This window comes from Tinamus guttatus, unplaced genomic scaffold (assembly GCF_059628265.1).
Source record: "Tinamus guttatus ecotype Peru unplaced genomic scaffold, ASM5962826v1 Tinamus_guttatus_pri_ptg000004l, whole genome shotgun sequence".
Taxonomy (NCBI): Eukaryota; Metazoa; Chordata; class Aves; order Tinamiformes; family Tinamidae; genus Tinamus; species Tinamus guttatus.
This window is the reverse complement of record NW_028288538.1, coordinates 9523252-9537071: the sequence shown is the minus strand read 5'-3', so window position 1 is coordinate 9537071 and position 13820 is coordinate 9523252. Positions and strand designations below refer to the sequence as shown.

At 41.6% G+C, this 13820-nt stretch overlaps 1 protein-coding gene across 2 annotated transcripts in view; it reads right to left on the bottom strand.

Moving 5' to 3' along the window:
• Positions 1-13820, bottom strand: part of HOMER2 (homer scaffold protein 2) — a 57814-nt gene that overhangs the window by 30538 nt on the left and 13456 nt on the right. For both annotated transcript variants that reach the window (XM_088540153.1, XM_088540145.1), the window contains exon 2: positions 3846-4002. In XM_088540153.1, coding sequence (XP_088396279.1) covers positions 3846-4002 — 157 coding nt within the window. The remainder of the gene's footprint in view (positions 1-3845; positions 4003-13820) is intronic.

The window sequence follows — 13820 nt, the reverse complement described above, 5'->3', positions numbered from 1 at the left end:
TTACTGTGCTCCTTTTCTTTGTGGCACAGAACTCTAATGTCCTATGGTTTATTGATGGATATTAATTTTAAGCTAGTTTTATGTCTCCTATTTCTCAAAAAATAAAAATGATGCTGTGAAAAAATCAAAGGTTCTGTAGATGCATAATATGTGGGAAAAATAAGTCTTAAAACTTGCCTATCAGTGGACTGGGAATTATATTCCTTTCTCAAATTCTATGTGGAAACAATAATTTCTTATCCTTTCCTCCCCACCTCCTTATTGCATGAGAAACATCTATTTCCAATTTCTTAAAAAAAATATGAACAAACCCACCAATCCAGGCACTCTCTCGCATTTTTCCGAGGAAGATGGCACACCCATCTGAGCAATATTCCCACTCTAAAAGGCAGCACAACGTAGGTCAGTGTTAATGAGCAGCTCTGCGTGTGACTTTCCCCACACACCGCACGACAACCCGGCGCTCACTCCTGCGTTCATGTTCTCCCTTCGCCATCACCATATTTTGTCATTTTTCAGCAAGGCTGACTTTTGTCCACCACACTGAGGATTTTCATATGGGAGAGTCCCTCAGCTGCCTCGTTAACTCTGAATCACTGTGTGCCTTTGCATTTCACAGGACTGTTGCCTCTAGCATTTATTATGCTGCATTTTAGACAGCCTCTGGCTAAAAACTTTGTAAAACATTATGTTGAAATTACTTCCTTGACAACGTACAAGTGAATTATAATGTAATTAAAAGATACACTAATCTATTCCCTTAGCAATAGTATCTTGGTTAAGATCATCCTGTGCATACTTTTATGTTATCTGTGATTTTCTTTTGCTATAAATTGCAATCTACTGTCCAAAGTAGCTGTTCTTCTGTTAAAGATGCAGCAATTGCAGTATCTTTAAAATTGAAGTGGTACAAGCTATTTTGACTCTGGAATCTCCACTTATCAGTACTTGACTCCCAGGGCATTTTCATAAGTATTTTGTTGTTGTTGGGCTGGGAAGCTCTGGTAGAAACCTGACCTGTAGGGTTACAATCCCCCGTGCCTGCTCTCCATCCCAGAAGATTCCTGGCTTTCAGCACGTGCTTCTCACAATCCTCTGCTAAAGAAAGAGTAAAATTCCCTGAATTTACTCTATACCTTACTACTTTCCTGCCCCACTTTCCTCTTTGCTGCCATCTCTGTCTTTGCCACCTCTTCACAGCCCAGCCAGGCCCTTCTGTTCTTTTTCACCGCTTGCCAAAACTACCAGAAACAGAAAGACAGAGATTACTACATGTAGACAGGATGGACTGAGGGACAGGGACATTGGCCACCCCCAAACCTTCGAGGATGGCGGCAGCAGCCTGAACGAGCCATTCATGCAACAAGCAGAGCCCATCAGCTTGGTGCTACCTCAGAAGGATGCTAAATATTCATTAACTTCTCATTGCACAGCCTACCCGTATCATCTGGGTGACAGCAGCACCGACGGTTTGAGCAGCCCTACATTCCTCTGTGCATTTGCAATTCAATATGCTGTCCAGAGCAACATGTTGAATCCTAGAAGTAAAATAAAGCTTACATAACAGTAACAAGCAATGTTCAAGCAAGCTATCCTGTGCTTTTGATCATTTTAAGTATTGGTACTGTTGCTATGTTACATGTCAATTCGATAAGGTAAAACAAACAAGGAAGCCCTGGAACACAAAAAGGCCCCTAGCTACAACAGCTGACCATAAATACCATTTGAATATAATTTATCTGCAAGCACTGAAATGTGTCCTATATGAGTGTCTAAGAAAGCCTGTTAGAACAGCAACCTTGCAGGTCAACCAAGAATGGAGCTGTGAGATACATACTCTCCTTCATCACCATTTTCCTTCTATGACCAGTGCCCTACTTTACTTGAACTTCAGCTATTTTAGCTTTAAAACAGGGGTAACTTACACCCACAATGATGCTGCAAAACTAATCTGTCTCTCATTTGCCAGCACATTAAGAAGATTCTTGGATGGAAGACCATATCCCAACAAGTGGCATGTTGAGAAAGCAAGACCAAATCAATAAATGTTATCTGTATTCTTGCTTGCATTTCAATCAGGTTTCATTTGGGCTAGAAAAGTAGGTCAAAATGCTAAAAAATAGTTATTGGTGGGAGAAAAGTCAACCCTTCTCATTAGGTGTATACACACAACCTCCTTTTTCCAAGTCAGCACCTTTAGGACTCTTAAAACGGGCTGGCAGGCTAACCAGGGATTCTTTAGAAGCAAGCTTGAACACAGCATTTCTTCTCAATCTGCTCCTTAACTAGCAAAAAGGAAGAATCAACTTGGCAAGCAATTGACTCCTTGCTCAGGACACCCCAGGGGAAAATTTTAATTGCAGAAGGCTCATCTTCCCCCGGGACATGCTACAGCGGGGGGACGGTTGCCTCTCCAATGTCTTCTGGGCAGATTAAGATGCAAAGCTTGGATGCTTCTCTTGTTCCCAGCATCTGCTTTGCACCGTGGGGCAGAACTCTGGCTGGAGGCAGGTACTCCTCTTGCATCCTCCCCACGCACAGGATAATTACTTTCTTTTCACTAATTAGTCGCAGTGCATGCAGGCACATATGTAAGTCAAGCAAACCACTGCGGCAGAGCCATTCTGGCATGGAAGCAACACTAGCCTGGGTTTGCAGAGCCAACAGCCTGCTACTACCAGGAGCAGGAGAATTGGGTGGGCAGCAGCAAGAGCTCTTGGTAAGCAGATCTAAGGGGCTAAGGTCTCCCTGCAAGCTCCCAGGCTGCAAACCCCAGCACTGTGCTGCTGGTTTTAGAAACGAACACACCAGCAGAAACAAGGTAATGATGGTAATATATTAAGGCTGCACCAATGTTAATGAAGCATTACCATCAATTTAAACTGGCAGTATGGCTGATTTATAAGCCAATACATAACCAAGTACAGCACAGCAGATGCTTAGAAAATGAAGCACGGGAAACAGGCATGACAGTTATAAAAGGTTTATCAAGGGAGGATTTCTGGGAGACCTGTCTGCCAGGATAGTGATGTTTTAACATCCTCCCCGCGCACAGATACAAACTGTAAACTTGTCTTGTTATTCTGTGTTCTGTGCTTTGACAGAAATAACCAGTGAATTTTGTGTAAGAATTAATTTAACTCATACCTCTGACTGCAGTCTGCTAGGGAAAGCAGTCACTTACAAGTAACTTCAGAGAAACTAATCAGAGGGATGACTCTAGTATATAACAAAAATAATTTAATCCATCATCATTCAATTCAACTAATCAAAATTCTTGAAAGAAATATGTCAGCATACTATCTGGCAATGCATGACAAAATAAGAAAAAAAAATTGTCACCTAAGGCTGATGAACTCCATTGTGAAAACTGAAGAAAATTAAATGCTAACCTATAAACACTTCACTAAGTGAAAGAAAATATACAGTTGGCATTTAAATTAAAAGCTCTAGTCTGCACACATCTGTCTCTTTGTTCCCTTTAAAAAGGACATTTTGCCACCAAAAAAGCTTTAGCATTATCTACTCAATACAGGTGGTGGTTTTAGATACTGTACTACAGACTCAATTGTGGCACTGAAAGCTATTGGCTCATTAAGATAGTAAAGAAGTCAAACCCACCAGAGATGAAATCCTGTCTGGGTCAATTAAATTGGGTAAAATCATTTTTAATGTGCCCCGTGTTTTTCAATTAGAAGCTTTATGACTACAAGTGCCTATAACGAGTTATATGAAAAACGGAGCGTTTCTCAAGTTAGGTGTTTGCCGTAGCCCGTCCATGGCTGGCTGCGACAGCCGTGGCCCTCGACACGTACAAACGTGCCAGGGCCCCCTCAGCCTCCTACCTTGGCTCCATCCACGCTGATTATCCGGTAGCTGTTTCTTGTGCTGTCATAGAAGTAGGAAACAGTTACGGCCTGCTTGCTCGCGGGGACCCAGTTCTTCTTCGTGCTGGGGTCGATTTGGAAGACGTGGGCTCTGGTGGTGAAGATGGGCTGCTCTCTGGAATAGGGAGGGACAGGAGAAATGCAGGCATGAGTCCCTGGGAGCTAAAGGATGGGTGCCAGAGGCTCCAGCTGACCCGGCACGGCCAAGCGCGGCACCCAACCTCGCGAGGAGAAGGACGCCAGCGACCACAGCCTCATCTTGGCCACACAGGGACACTCGCTGTGCCTCACATCATTGCCAGAGCCCAGGAGGAGATCAGCAGCACAAGGCCAGTTTTTTCTCCCCATGTTATATTAGTTGGTTGCCTCATTTTTTTTTTGTGCAAAACTGCTAATACTTATTTCAAGGAAAGGACAGTCGAATGCTTCCTTTCCCAGTGCAAAAAAAAAAAATTGCCAATAACAAAAGCAGACCCCACGGGAATGCATTTGCTCCTACCAATCATTAATACAAGTCACTACTTAGATCCAGAACCTCTATGTGGATTCCCCAACTCTAGCACAGTAAATAGTATAATTATGAGAATATTAAAATCTCTCTCCTCAGAATCAAACTCTCTTATACATGTGCATGAAAGCTTCACCAGATGCAAAAGCAGTCCATCATCTTGGAAAATGAGGGGAAAAAACACTTCTAAACCCCCGTTTTGAATTTCAGTGCAACAAGGGGTATCTACAAATGAAATACTGCCTCTGACACCTCCCTCCTTAACTTGATCAACCTGCAACAAGAATTTTTAAGTCATGATCAAGGGTTTTGGTTTGACCTTATGCATGTGGCAATGCAAGCCACACGTAAGAGCAGAGAAATGCAGGACCAGAAGAACAAAACATGATACAAAGCAAATCATCTAGGTTCAAGATCAGAATGGAGACTTATTTAAAGGCTCTAAATTTAAAATGAAATCCACTGCAAATTATACCTCTAATCCAGCTTTAGAAGTAGAAGTGATCTGCAAGTCAAGATTATGGTATTTATATATGTATTTTTTGTGCTTTTAGTTCTTAAAAGCCACTGTAAAGAACATTGCATATTAAGGGTATCATTCAGCATATTCTTACCATGTACAAAATATTATATCAATAGTTCAACTTGACAGAATTATGACTGGCTTCAAAAATAACTGTATTACAATGGAGTAACTCCTCAAAATATTACCTCATGCAAACTGAAAAGGCCACCATGCAGAATTGTGCACAAAACAAATGAGAAGAGCTAGGTGAAAGGCTAAAAATCTCTATCATCTACAATTCTTTTCTATTCATATAAATAATTCTTTTCTATTATTCTCAGTTCTGGAGTTTCGGAACTATGTTTTTATTAACATTTCTAAAATCTTTGACTCTTATTACATCCACCTCTATGTGGAAACTATATATAACAGCAAGCACAATCTTAACGGTTAAATGCTGCTACATTACAAGTAATAAAAAGCAATCACACTAAAAAATATTGAAATCAAAGAGACTAAATTTCTGATTTTAAACAGATGAAACAATCTACCTGTAGGATTAGTTCAGGAAAGATGGTGGGATCTTGCAAAGCCCAATAAGGCCTAAGAAAGGAGAAAATGAAACTGTGTTTTTTTCCTCTTCCAAGAGGCATGCAAAGTTTTACATTTTCCAGGGCATGACAAAAAGTTTCTAGATAGAATCCAGTAAAATACTTGTATGAAATAACTTGGAAACCACAGAAGAATTGAGGTTGGAAAGAAGCTGTGGAGATCATCTCGCCCAATTGTGCTCAAGCAGGGCCACCTACAGCCCTTTGCCCTGGTGCTACAGGCACCTTTTTCAGCTAGGAAAAAAAGAATTGGCCTGTTTTTTTTTTTTTTTTTTTTTAATATTTCAATCATACATTACACAGGATTATCAGTGTAAAGCCGTGAAGGTCACATTTTCATTAAGCAAATAAAAGCAAATAAAAGCAACTGAACTTTCTGCTTCCCTTACCATAAAATGCATGGAAGTGCCAGCTGAGTGACAGTGGTTTGCTTGCAACAGGGAATGCAGGGTAGCTTTCCCCAAGCCACTATAAAATTGCAGCATTCTATCTTCAAATTGAAACACTCCTGATTATATAATTTTACAACATTTACTATGGGCTAATAGACATCCAAATTGAGATCATTATTCACTTGCAACTTTTGACATTAAAGAAAGCATTTAATTGAGAGAGGAATTATTTCATTCTCCAGAATTCATCTCCTTTTTGTTTTGTCAGAGATATATCTAGTTTTATATTAAAAAAAAAAAAACAGAAATAAAACAAACAAACAAAAAACCCACAGCATTACTAACTTGAAATTCTCATAGCACAGCCTGCGTTACTTGATGTCTGAGCTCCTGCAATCTGGCCATTATGTGAAAGTGTCAGTTTTACTAGGGAGGCAGGGAGTAATATAACTTCTAGCTACCAGGCTTGTGGAAGCTGTAAATCAGAAGACAGAGAGAATTTATGAATATTTAAAATCTCATAAATTTTAACCAAAGTTGTTAACGATTGATTAAACACATTTCTCTTAAAAAAAAAAAAAATCTCTTTAAAGTCAATTTGACAGTAACACCCAATGTTTAAAGTAAAACTACTGAAAATCTAGCAAATTGAGACCTAACCTATAGTTAACAGTTATATTTCTCTGTTTAATCATGCAGATTAAGACAGAAGATACATGATAATGAGTTTTGGCTGTGGCAGGTGTTTCTGTGACGAGCACCTTCTATAAACACAGTTACAATTTTCAAGCCATGGCTTTGTGCATCTTAGTTAACACCTAACGTCCATCCTCATGCCATTTGAGACATATTTCAAGTAAAAAGAAAGCATTCTATGTTAATTAAGAAATATGTCGTTAACCTTTTCCTAAGGATTAAAAGCTAATGAGCTACATCCACAGCTGTGTGAGATGCATTACCGCTTTCTGATTAATATATAATCGTGCCAGATTTTATAAGCATATAACTAGGTTCACGGCAAACCACATGTTTTATGTTGCTATTCCTAATCAACAGGAACAGGCTTTCTCTTACAAAAAGTTCAAATTATTTAATTCCTTGTTTAGAATTTGAATCACGAGTATAACCAGCGATTTCAATCACTTGAGCTGTAAGCAATCTTTGCTGATTTTAAGCCAGCACGACAATGTCCCCAAGCTTTGGAATCTTCGGGACTCACGGAGCCAGGGCTGGGAAAGCTGAAGCCTGGCCAGTGCCTGGGATCAGGCTGTCGGATGGCGCCTCGGGAGCTGCACGCAGCTGCCTGCTGCTTGGGAATGAGTCCTTGATATGGGAACGCTCAGGGTTTGGAGCAACTTCCTGGCAGTAAGTGCAATACTGTGACTCAAGGACTTGCCTGCAGGTAAGGACCGGGTTCATTCAAATAAGCTACGTGCTAAAGGCAGGTTGGGTGGCCGCCCTCTTGGCTGAGCAAGGAGTAAAAAGAACTAAGTAGTTCCTGTACTTGTTGTAGTACTAGAAACAACACAGAAATTTTAACAAACATTTGTCCTGGTATCAAGGTGGAGAGGAAAAATATTATTTGCGTGAAGTATCCAAATTGTCATGTGTAATGTTACACTAAAAGAGCTCTCAGTTTTCAGAGGATTATTTGTGCTCTCTACACTGAAAATAGAGAGCTTTGCATTAACAGTCTAATTTGTCCATGTGAATAAAGATATTTTTTCAAAATATGTCCTCAGATAACTGACATTTGGTACAGGATGCACATGCCTCTAAACAGCACATCAGGGTAATTTTTGGAACATGGCACTTCCTGCTACAGGCCATCTTCATGCGCACACTGATATTTATCTTACCTGACAGTGCCAAAAAGATCTGCAGTGATTTGCTATAATAAGTATTAGATAATGAGGATTTCCCAAGAAAGAGAGGACTAGCACAAAATCCTAGCTGTGACGTAGCCCTCCCCGCCACTGTAGCCACTCATCGCGATGCAGAGATTTATACTTGCTAAATGCAACATAATAAACTCGGTGTCAATAGCTATTTGGATCAAGCATAGCTGCACTGGCAGCACTACAGACAAAAAGAAGCAGCCTCAAATGTGAACATTAGTCTAATTTGGAGTGCCAGATACATGTACGGTAGCATAAAAATAAGCAACACCGCTAGAAAGGAGCGCGTTGTTTCTGTACTCCCCTCCCCAGATTCAGCTAGCAGCACGCGCAGATCTCCCCGCAGTGCCCTGATGGATGTTATCAGCCCCTGCACGCAATCGAGGTCCCAACACTGGCCCAAAAGTCACGGAGATCTTCTAATGCCTCTGACTTCCAACAAACACATGCGCAGCTCCAAAAGCTACGGGCACATCAGTGAGCCGAAGGCGCAGCTTCGGTCCCAAATAAATCAGAACAAGGATGGTATGTCTTACAGCTTGCAGGCTACAAGCTCTGCAGTCACCTCTCCTTGGCTCTCAGAGGATACGGTCCAGATGCTCCCCCTGCAGCAAAAACTCTCGCTCAGGGGCGGTGAGATTTTTCTTATCTTTGAAATACTCATCTGGGTGAAAGTCCAGACAAATAATGATTCCTAAATGATGACCTGTAAAAAAACACCACTTCATCTATCCAATCATTCATTTAGACATAATCTCCAATTTACAAACAACCCACACCACTCTCCAAAGCCATCCAAACCATCAAAACCACAGTAAAGACACACCTCTAATGAAGTACACAACCCTCCCTGGAGGGGGAAAAAAACAAAAAACAAAAACAAAAACACACTTCACATTATCACCACGGTAATTAGTACACTGGTGATGTTTACCAAAAAAAAAAAAAAAAAAGAGAGAAGTATCAACTATCTCCCAGTCTGTTGACTACATGTATGAAGTTTCTTGGTTTTGTATCAAATCTTTTCATTAGTGGCCCCTAATCGCACGACCGCGGAAGACAAAACCTGCAAAAGCCTGCTGTGCTCATCATGGAGGGAGGCAAACGAGCTGTGAGTCTCAGCAGCCCAAAATCTAAATGGATTTGGATGCCATATCCATGAAACAGGCTAGGTTTTCTACACATTCATTCCCACTGTCACACAGAGAGCATGGGGCTGTGAGGTGAAAACTGTAAACCCCACGTGTTCCACAGACGGGACTGCTGCAAACCAGCATTACGGAAGAAGGCAGCTTGCTACCTTCCCAAACTGGTATGCACTGATTAATTTGGGCCAGTCAGATTGCATCAGATCCAACAGGCAAGTCGGAGGGCCTGCCGCCAGCCTGCACTGCAATCAAAAGGGAAGAGCTTGTGTCAACTCGCAGGGCTGTAAAATTCATAGCATGAGGGAAGCAGGCGGGAAATGGCTCCATTTTACACCTGAGGAAACTGCCGCAAAGAGCGGGACTTCCCAGGGCATCCCAGCTAACAAAGCCAGCACCAAACCTGCGAATAAGATCTAACTGCCTCACCCTAATGCTCTACACCTTTGCTGTCACTACCCTGGCAGGACAGTTTGATCTCAGACCTTTGGTTCTGGGAAGTATTGAACTCTACAAATTTGAAAGGCTAAGTCAACATTGCAGTAGTTACCACTCAACAAAAGAGGCCATTGTAAAAAATTAACAGTCTCCACAGACAAGAGGTGAGTTATCAGCAATTTTAACAGTTCTCCCACGTGGTCTGGGGCCCCAGGAAGGGAGGTAGGAGCCAATCCCTGGGAAACACCCTCCTGCGGGCAGGACAGACGCAGGGGCTGCACCGCGCTGCCTAAAAGCGCCCTCCCCGTTTCTGCCCGCCGCAGCGCCCCAGCCGGGCTGCGCGGCCGGCACCTCGGCCAGCCCTCACCGACTCCTCTTTGTCCTCACACAGAAACAGCCCTTTTCCCTCAGCTATTCCCAAAGCAGGAATTACATGGAAGGATGGAGAAGCAACCTGAGCAAAGCAGGCCAGATGCAGGCTGGGGAGTTAAGAGACAAAAGGGAGGCCCCAGCAGCCGTCCAGTGTGAGGAACAGGCCGAGGGAGACAGGCTGGGCTACCAGGGGCAGCTGCACTTGATTTCTGTGTTTTTCTGCCTCCAAATAATGATGCAAGAACCTCTTAAACTGCATTTGTTAGTACTCCAATATCCAAATACTGCACTCCCAGAACTTTCTGCTTCATGATGGAATCACAATTACTTCTCACTGTAAAAATAGGAGGGAAAGTGGAACAACTTTTCAAAAATCTAGACTATTTGGACAGAGATTACACCATACCTAAAAGGATGAAACAAACAAAAGAGTTAAGACTATTTTTACAGTAAATTTTACTCAAAGTCCCTATTTGTGATTTTTCAGCTGCTGAAATTCATATGGGTTTTATACACACATGGACATCCTCACTAGTGATTGCAAGGAGGTTGCCCATTCGAAAAGAGGGTCTGAACTCACAGCAGACCTAACTAAGGGATTCTCTAGTGCCTACTTTATACTACATTTGATATCAATTGCAGAAATATGCTACATTCTTGTCTTCTTTTTATCTCTTCTTTTAAAAGAATTATTATTTCAACAGATAAAATGTAATCAGCAGAAGTGTCTCACATCAGGAGGAAATGTAATTGTTCCAGTTACTTCAACACACACACACACACAAACACACAAAAAATAGCTAGCTGAAGAGAAACTTATTGCTGAAAGCACAGATGTTAATTAAATTCATTTTAGATTTGCAGCTGAGTCCAAAACAATAACTCCTCTGAACAAAAGCTCTCAAACTGAAAACCACTGTAACATCTGCAAGGTCTCACAATACCACTGTGCCCTTATAAAGTCAATATATAAATTAAAAGGCTTAACTTGAGCTGTGAAAAGGCTTGCACTTTACTTCTTGAGCTACCTCCAGCAATTTATTAACCTTTCAAGTCAAGATATTCTATGAGTAAGACATACACAGGTGATAGGAACGGAAAGAACTCTGAATTAATATTTTATAGTTAAGATTATCTATTCAAGAAAAAAAAATCAGGCTGCCAATATTCAAGAAAAAAAAAATCAGGCTGCCAATATGACATATCACAAAGCAGAGATCATGAAACTTTGTTTTGAAGCATATATGTGTAAAACTGGTTGTGTAACTTTGATTATTTTAGAGACTCTCCTTTAGAAGGCTTTCAAAGAGGATCCATATATTTGCACCCAACAAATGTTTACACAGTGATAAATGCAAACACAATAAAACTGAGGAAAATAGATTACTGTGCTCAGGTTTGCCCCCTTGCTAGGACAGATACACGCTTTCCTGCCCTTTCTGACAAATGAAGCTGTATCAATGCATAAACAGACTCACTAAAGCCTTCATATTTCTCTGGATGGCTTAAAAATTGTATTTTCTGGGTTTGCTTCAGTTCTAGTAGAGTTAATGCTTTTAGCACAGCCTCCTGTGGCACAAAAAGAGAGGTATTGCTTGCACTGTAATATTTCACTGACAGATTTTCATTGCAAATTGAAGGTATAAATCTTAGCTAAATAGTGCAAGTTTGCAAGAAAGCCTGAAACCAGTCTCTATTTTTTGCTTCGATGCCCGCACTTCCCTATCCCAGCATGAACCCAGGGTGCACCCTGTCTGTTACCATTCACTTCTATTTTTTTTTTCCTCCTCAGAAAAGGAGATATAAGGGTGCAAGACAGATTTGAGGTACAGCACGTTCCTCAAGCATCAAGTCCCTGTCTCTCGGGACAGCTTTTGCACAAGCAAGGTGGACAGGCCCATGGGTGCACCAAAGCCCTCATCTCTCACCTTTAAAATGCAAGAAGAGCCCTGGACTTTATCAGGACAACATACAGCTCTGCAGCCTGGCAGCCAACCCCGAAGAGAGACCCAAAAAAGAGTTTTTTGGAGGAAACTCTGAGAGGAGCAGCATTGCCAGGGGGAGCACCCTGGCCTGGCACTGCCCGCCATGGGCAGCATAGGCAGCAGATCCGCAGCCCCTTGGGCAAAACTTACCCTAGGAGCCCTCTCCATCCACCTCCTTGATGGAGGATGTGCTGTTCTGGTGCTAGCACTGGAGAGGAATGGTCAAAGAAGAGACAAAAAATCGTTACAACCTTGGAAGAAGAACATTATGCATTTTGCACTTGTAAAGCATTGGGCACATTCCTTCCTTAGCATATTGGTTGAGTCCTAGTTGCTAGTTGGGTCCTATTATTATTATAATTATTAATCCTTTGTGTTGCAGAAGTCAGGGGATAGTCTGGGGTTCCATGTGTGTCCATGTGTGGGGTGTCATTTAGTGTTTATTTTTTAAAAATACAGAGGTTATAGTTTGGAGAAAAGACCCCAAAAATGATTTAAATACATCCGGCCTACAAATGTAAGATTAGATCATCCATGTGTGTTTGTGCCTGTAAAACACACTGGCACCACCAGGGCAACATGTTTAAGATTTTCTTCCCCTCCCATGCGTCAGGAATTTGAATGCGAGATGAGGTTATTTGCACACAAACAGTCTGAAAAGTTGATTTTAATCAGCAACATAATCAAAGCCTCACTATTGCAAGATAATATGATTAAACTCTCCCTTATTTCAGACAGATGCCACAGAACTAAGCAGACCCTTGCAGGAGAGTACGTCTGTGCATTAATCCATGCATGTAATTATTGATATGCTTGCCCATACACTATTCAAATGTTCTCCCTGAGGCTTTTCTTCCACTTACACTAAAACATAACAAAAAAACCCAATCAGTTCAGTTTAAAGAACAAGTTGCATAACTCTTTCTGATACACTGCCTGCAGCATCCAGGATGGGATTCCTCTGTCCCAGACATCGGGAGGAAGCGCTCCGGTGTCCCTTGTGCCTACGGCCCTGACGTGCTGAGATGCTGCCAAAACACCCGGGAGGTTTTGCAAGAAAAACACTCGCACCTCTGAGAGGACACGAACCAGGGCACTGACAGCTGGTTCAGCACGATGATGCACCCCTTCAGTAAAACTTGAGAATGTAAAAATTAAAGGCAATTAATGAACAAACAACCTACCCCACTGGGATTAGGCAGCTGCAAGCCAGGCCATGCCTACACTGGATTTCATGCTGAGAACAAGCCAGCTCATGACACCACTGCCAAACCAGCCTCACTCTGCACTCAGCAGCAGCTAAAATTGGAGTAGCTGCAGAAAAGCTGATTTTTATGCTCAGGGAACTTTAGTAGAATAATAGCGTCAACAACAACATTTTTGTTCCTGCTAGCACAGTCATGCAGCAATTCTCTAAGGAACTTGGAGACTCAGTTCTTATACTCAACATATTTACTAGAGCCAGTAAGGTTACTGGAAGACAGATAGGTTTTTTCAGCTTCAAGTTAAAAATACAAAGGAAATTTTAGAAATTTTGGAGCTAACGCTATTCAGCGATAATTTTAATCTTTAAAAATACAACACCATCTGTTGCCATCAGACCTATAGTGGGGATCTCAGAATTGTGTATTTATTTGCTAGCATAATAAGCTGTCAGCAATGCCAGCGCACAAGTGCAGGTCCTCTGGCAATCTTCTTAGCTTCACAGAGATTACTAAGCCCAAAAAACTTAGCCAACAGGTCTGAAGTGAGAAATGTAGTATTTGGAGAGAAAATAAACAAACAAACAAAAAAAACAACAGCAATGATACAAAATGAAATCCTGAAAACCTTCTAACTCTGCAGTAAATCTATACATATTTGCAGGTAATACAGGCAGAAACTTATCCCCGAAATTCCTGAACCATTTGTATTTCTGATCCCCCAGACCCATTCCCTCATCTCTGGAGCTCTCAACAACTCTTGAGTGCTAAATGGCAACACTTCCACAGGCACAGGCTACTCACGGGTACTATGGGGCTATGTGAGCACTTAACCTGAAGCATCATCATTTTTCATGTAATGCAGGTTACCTAACTA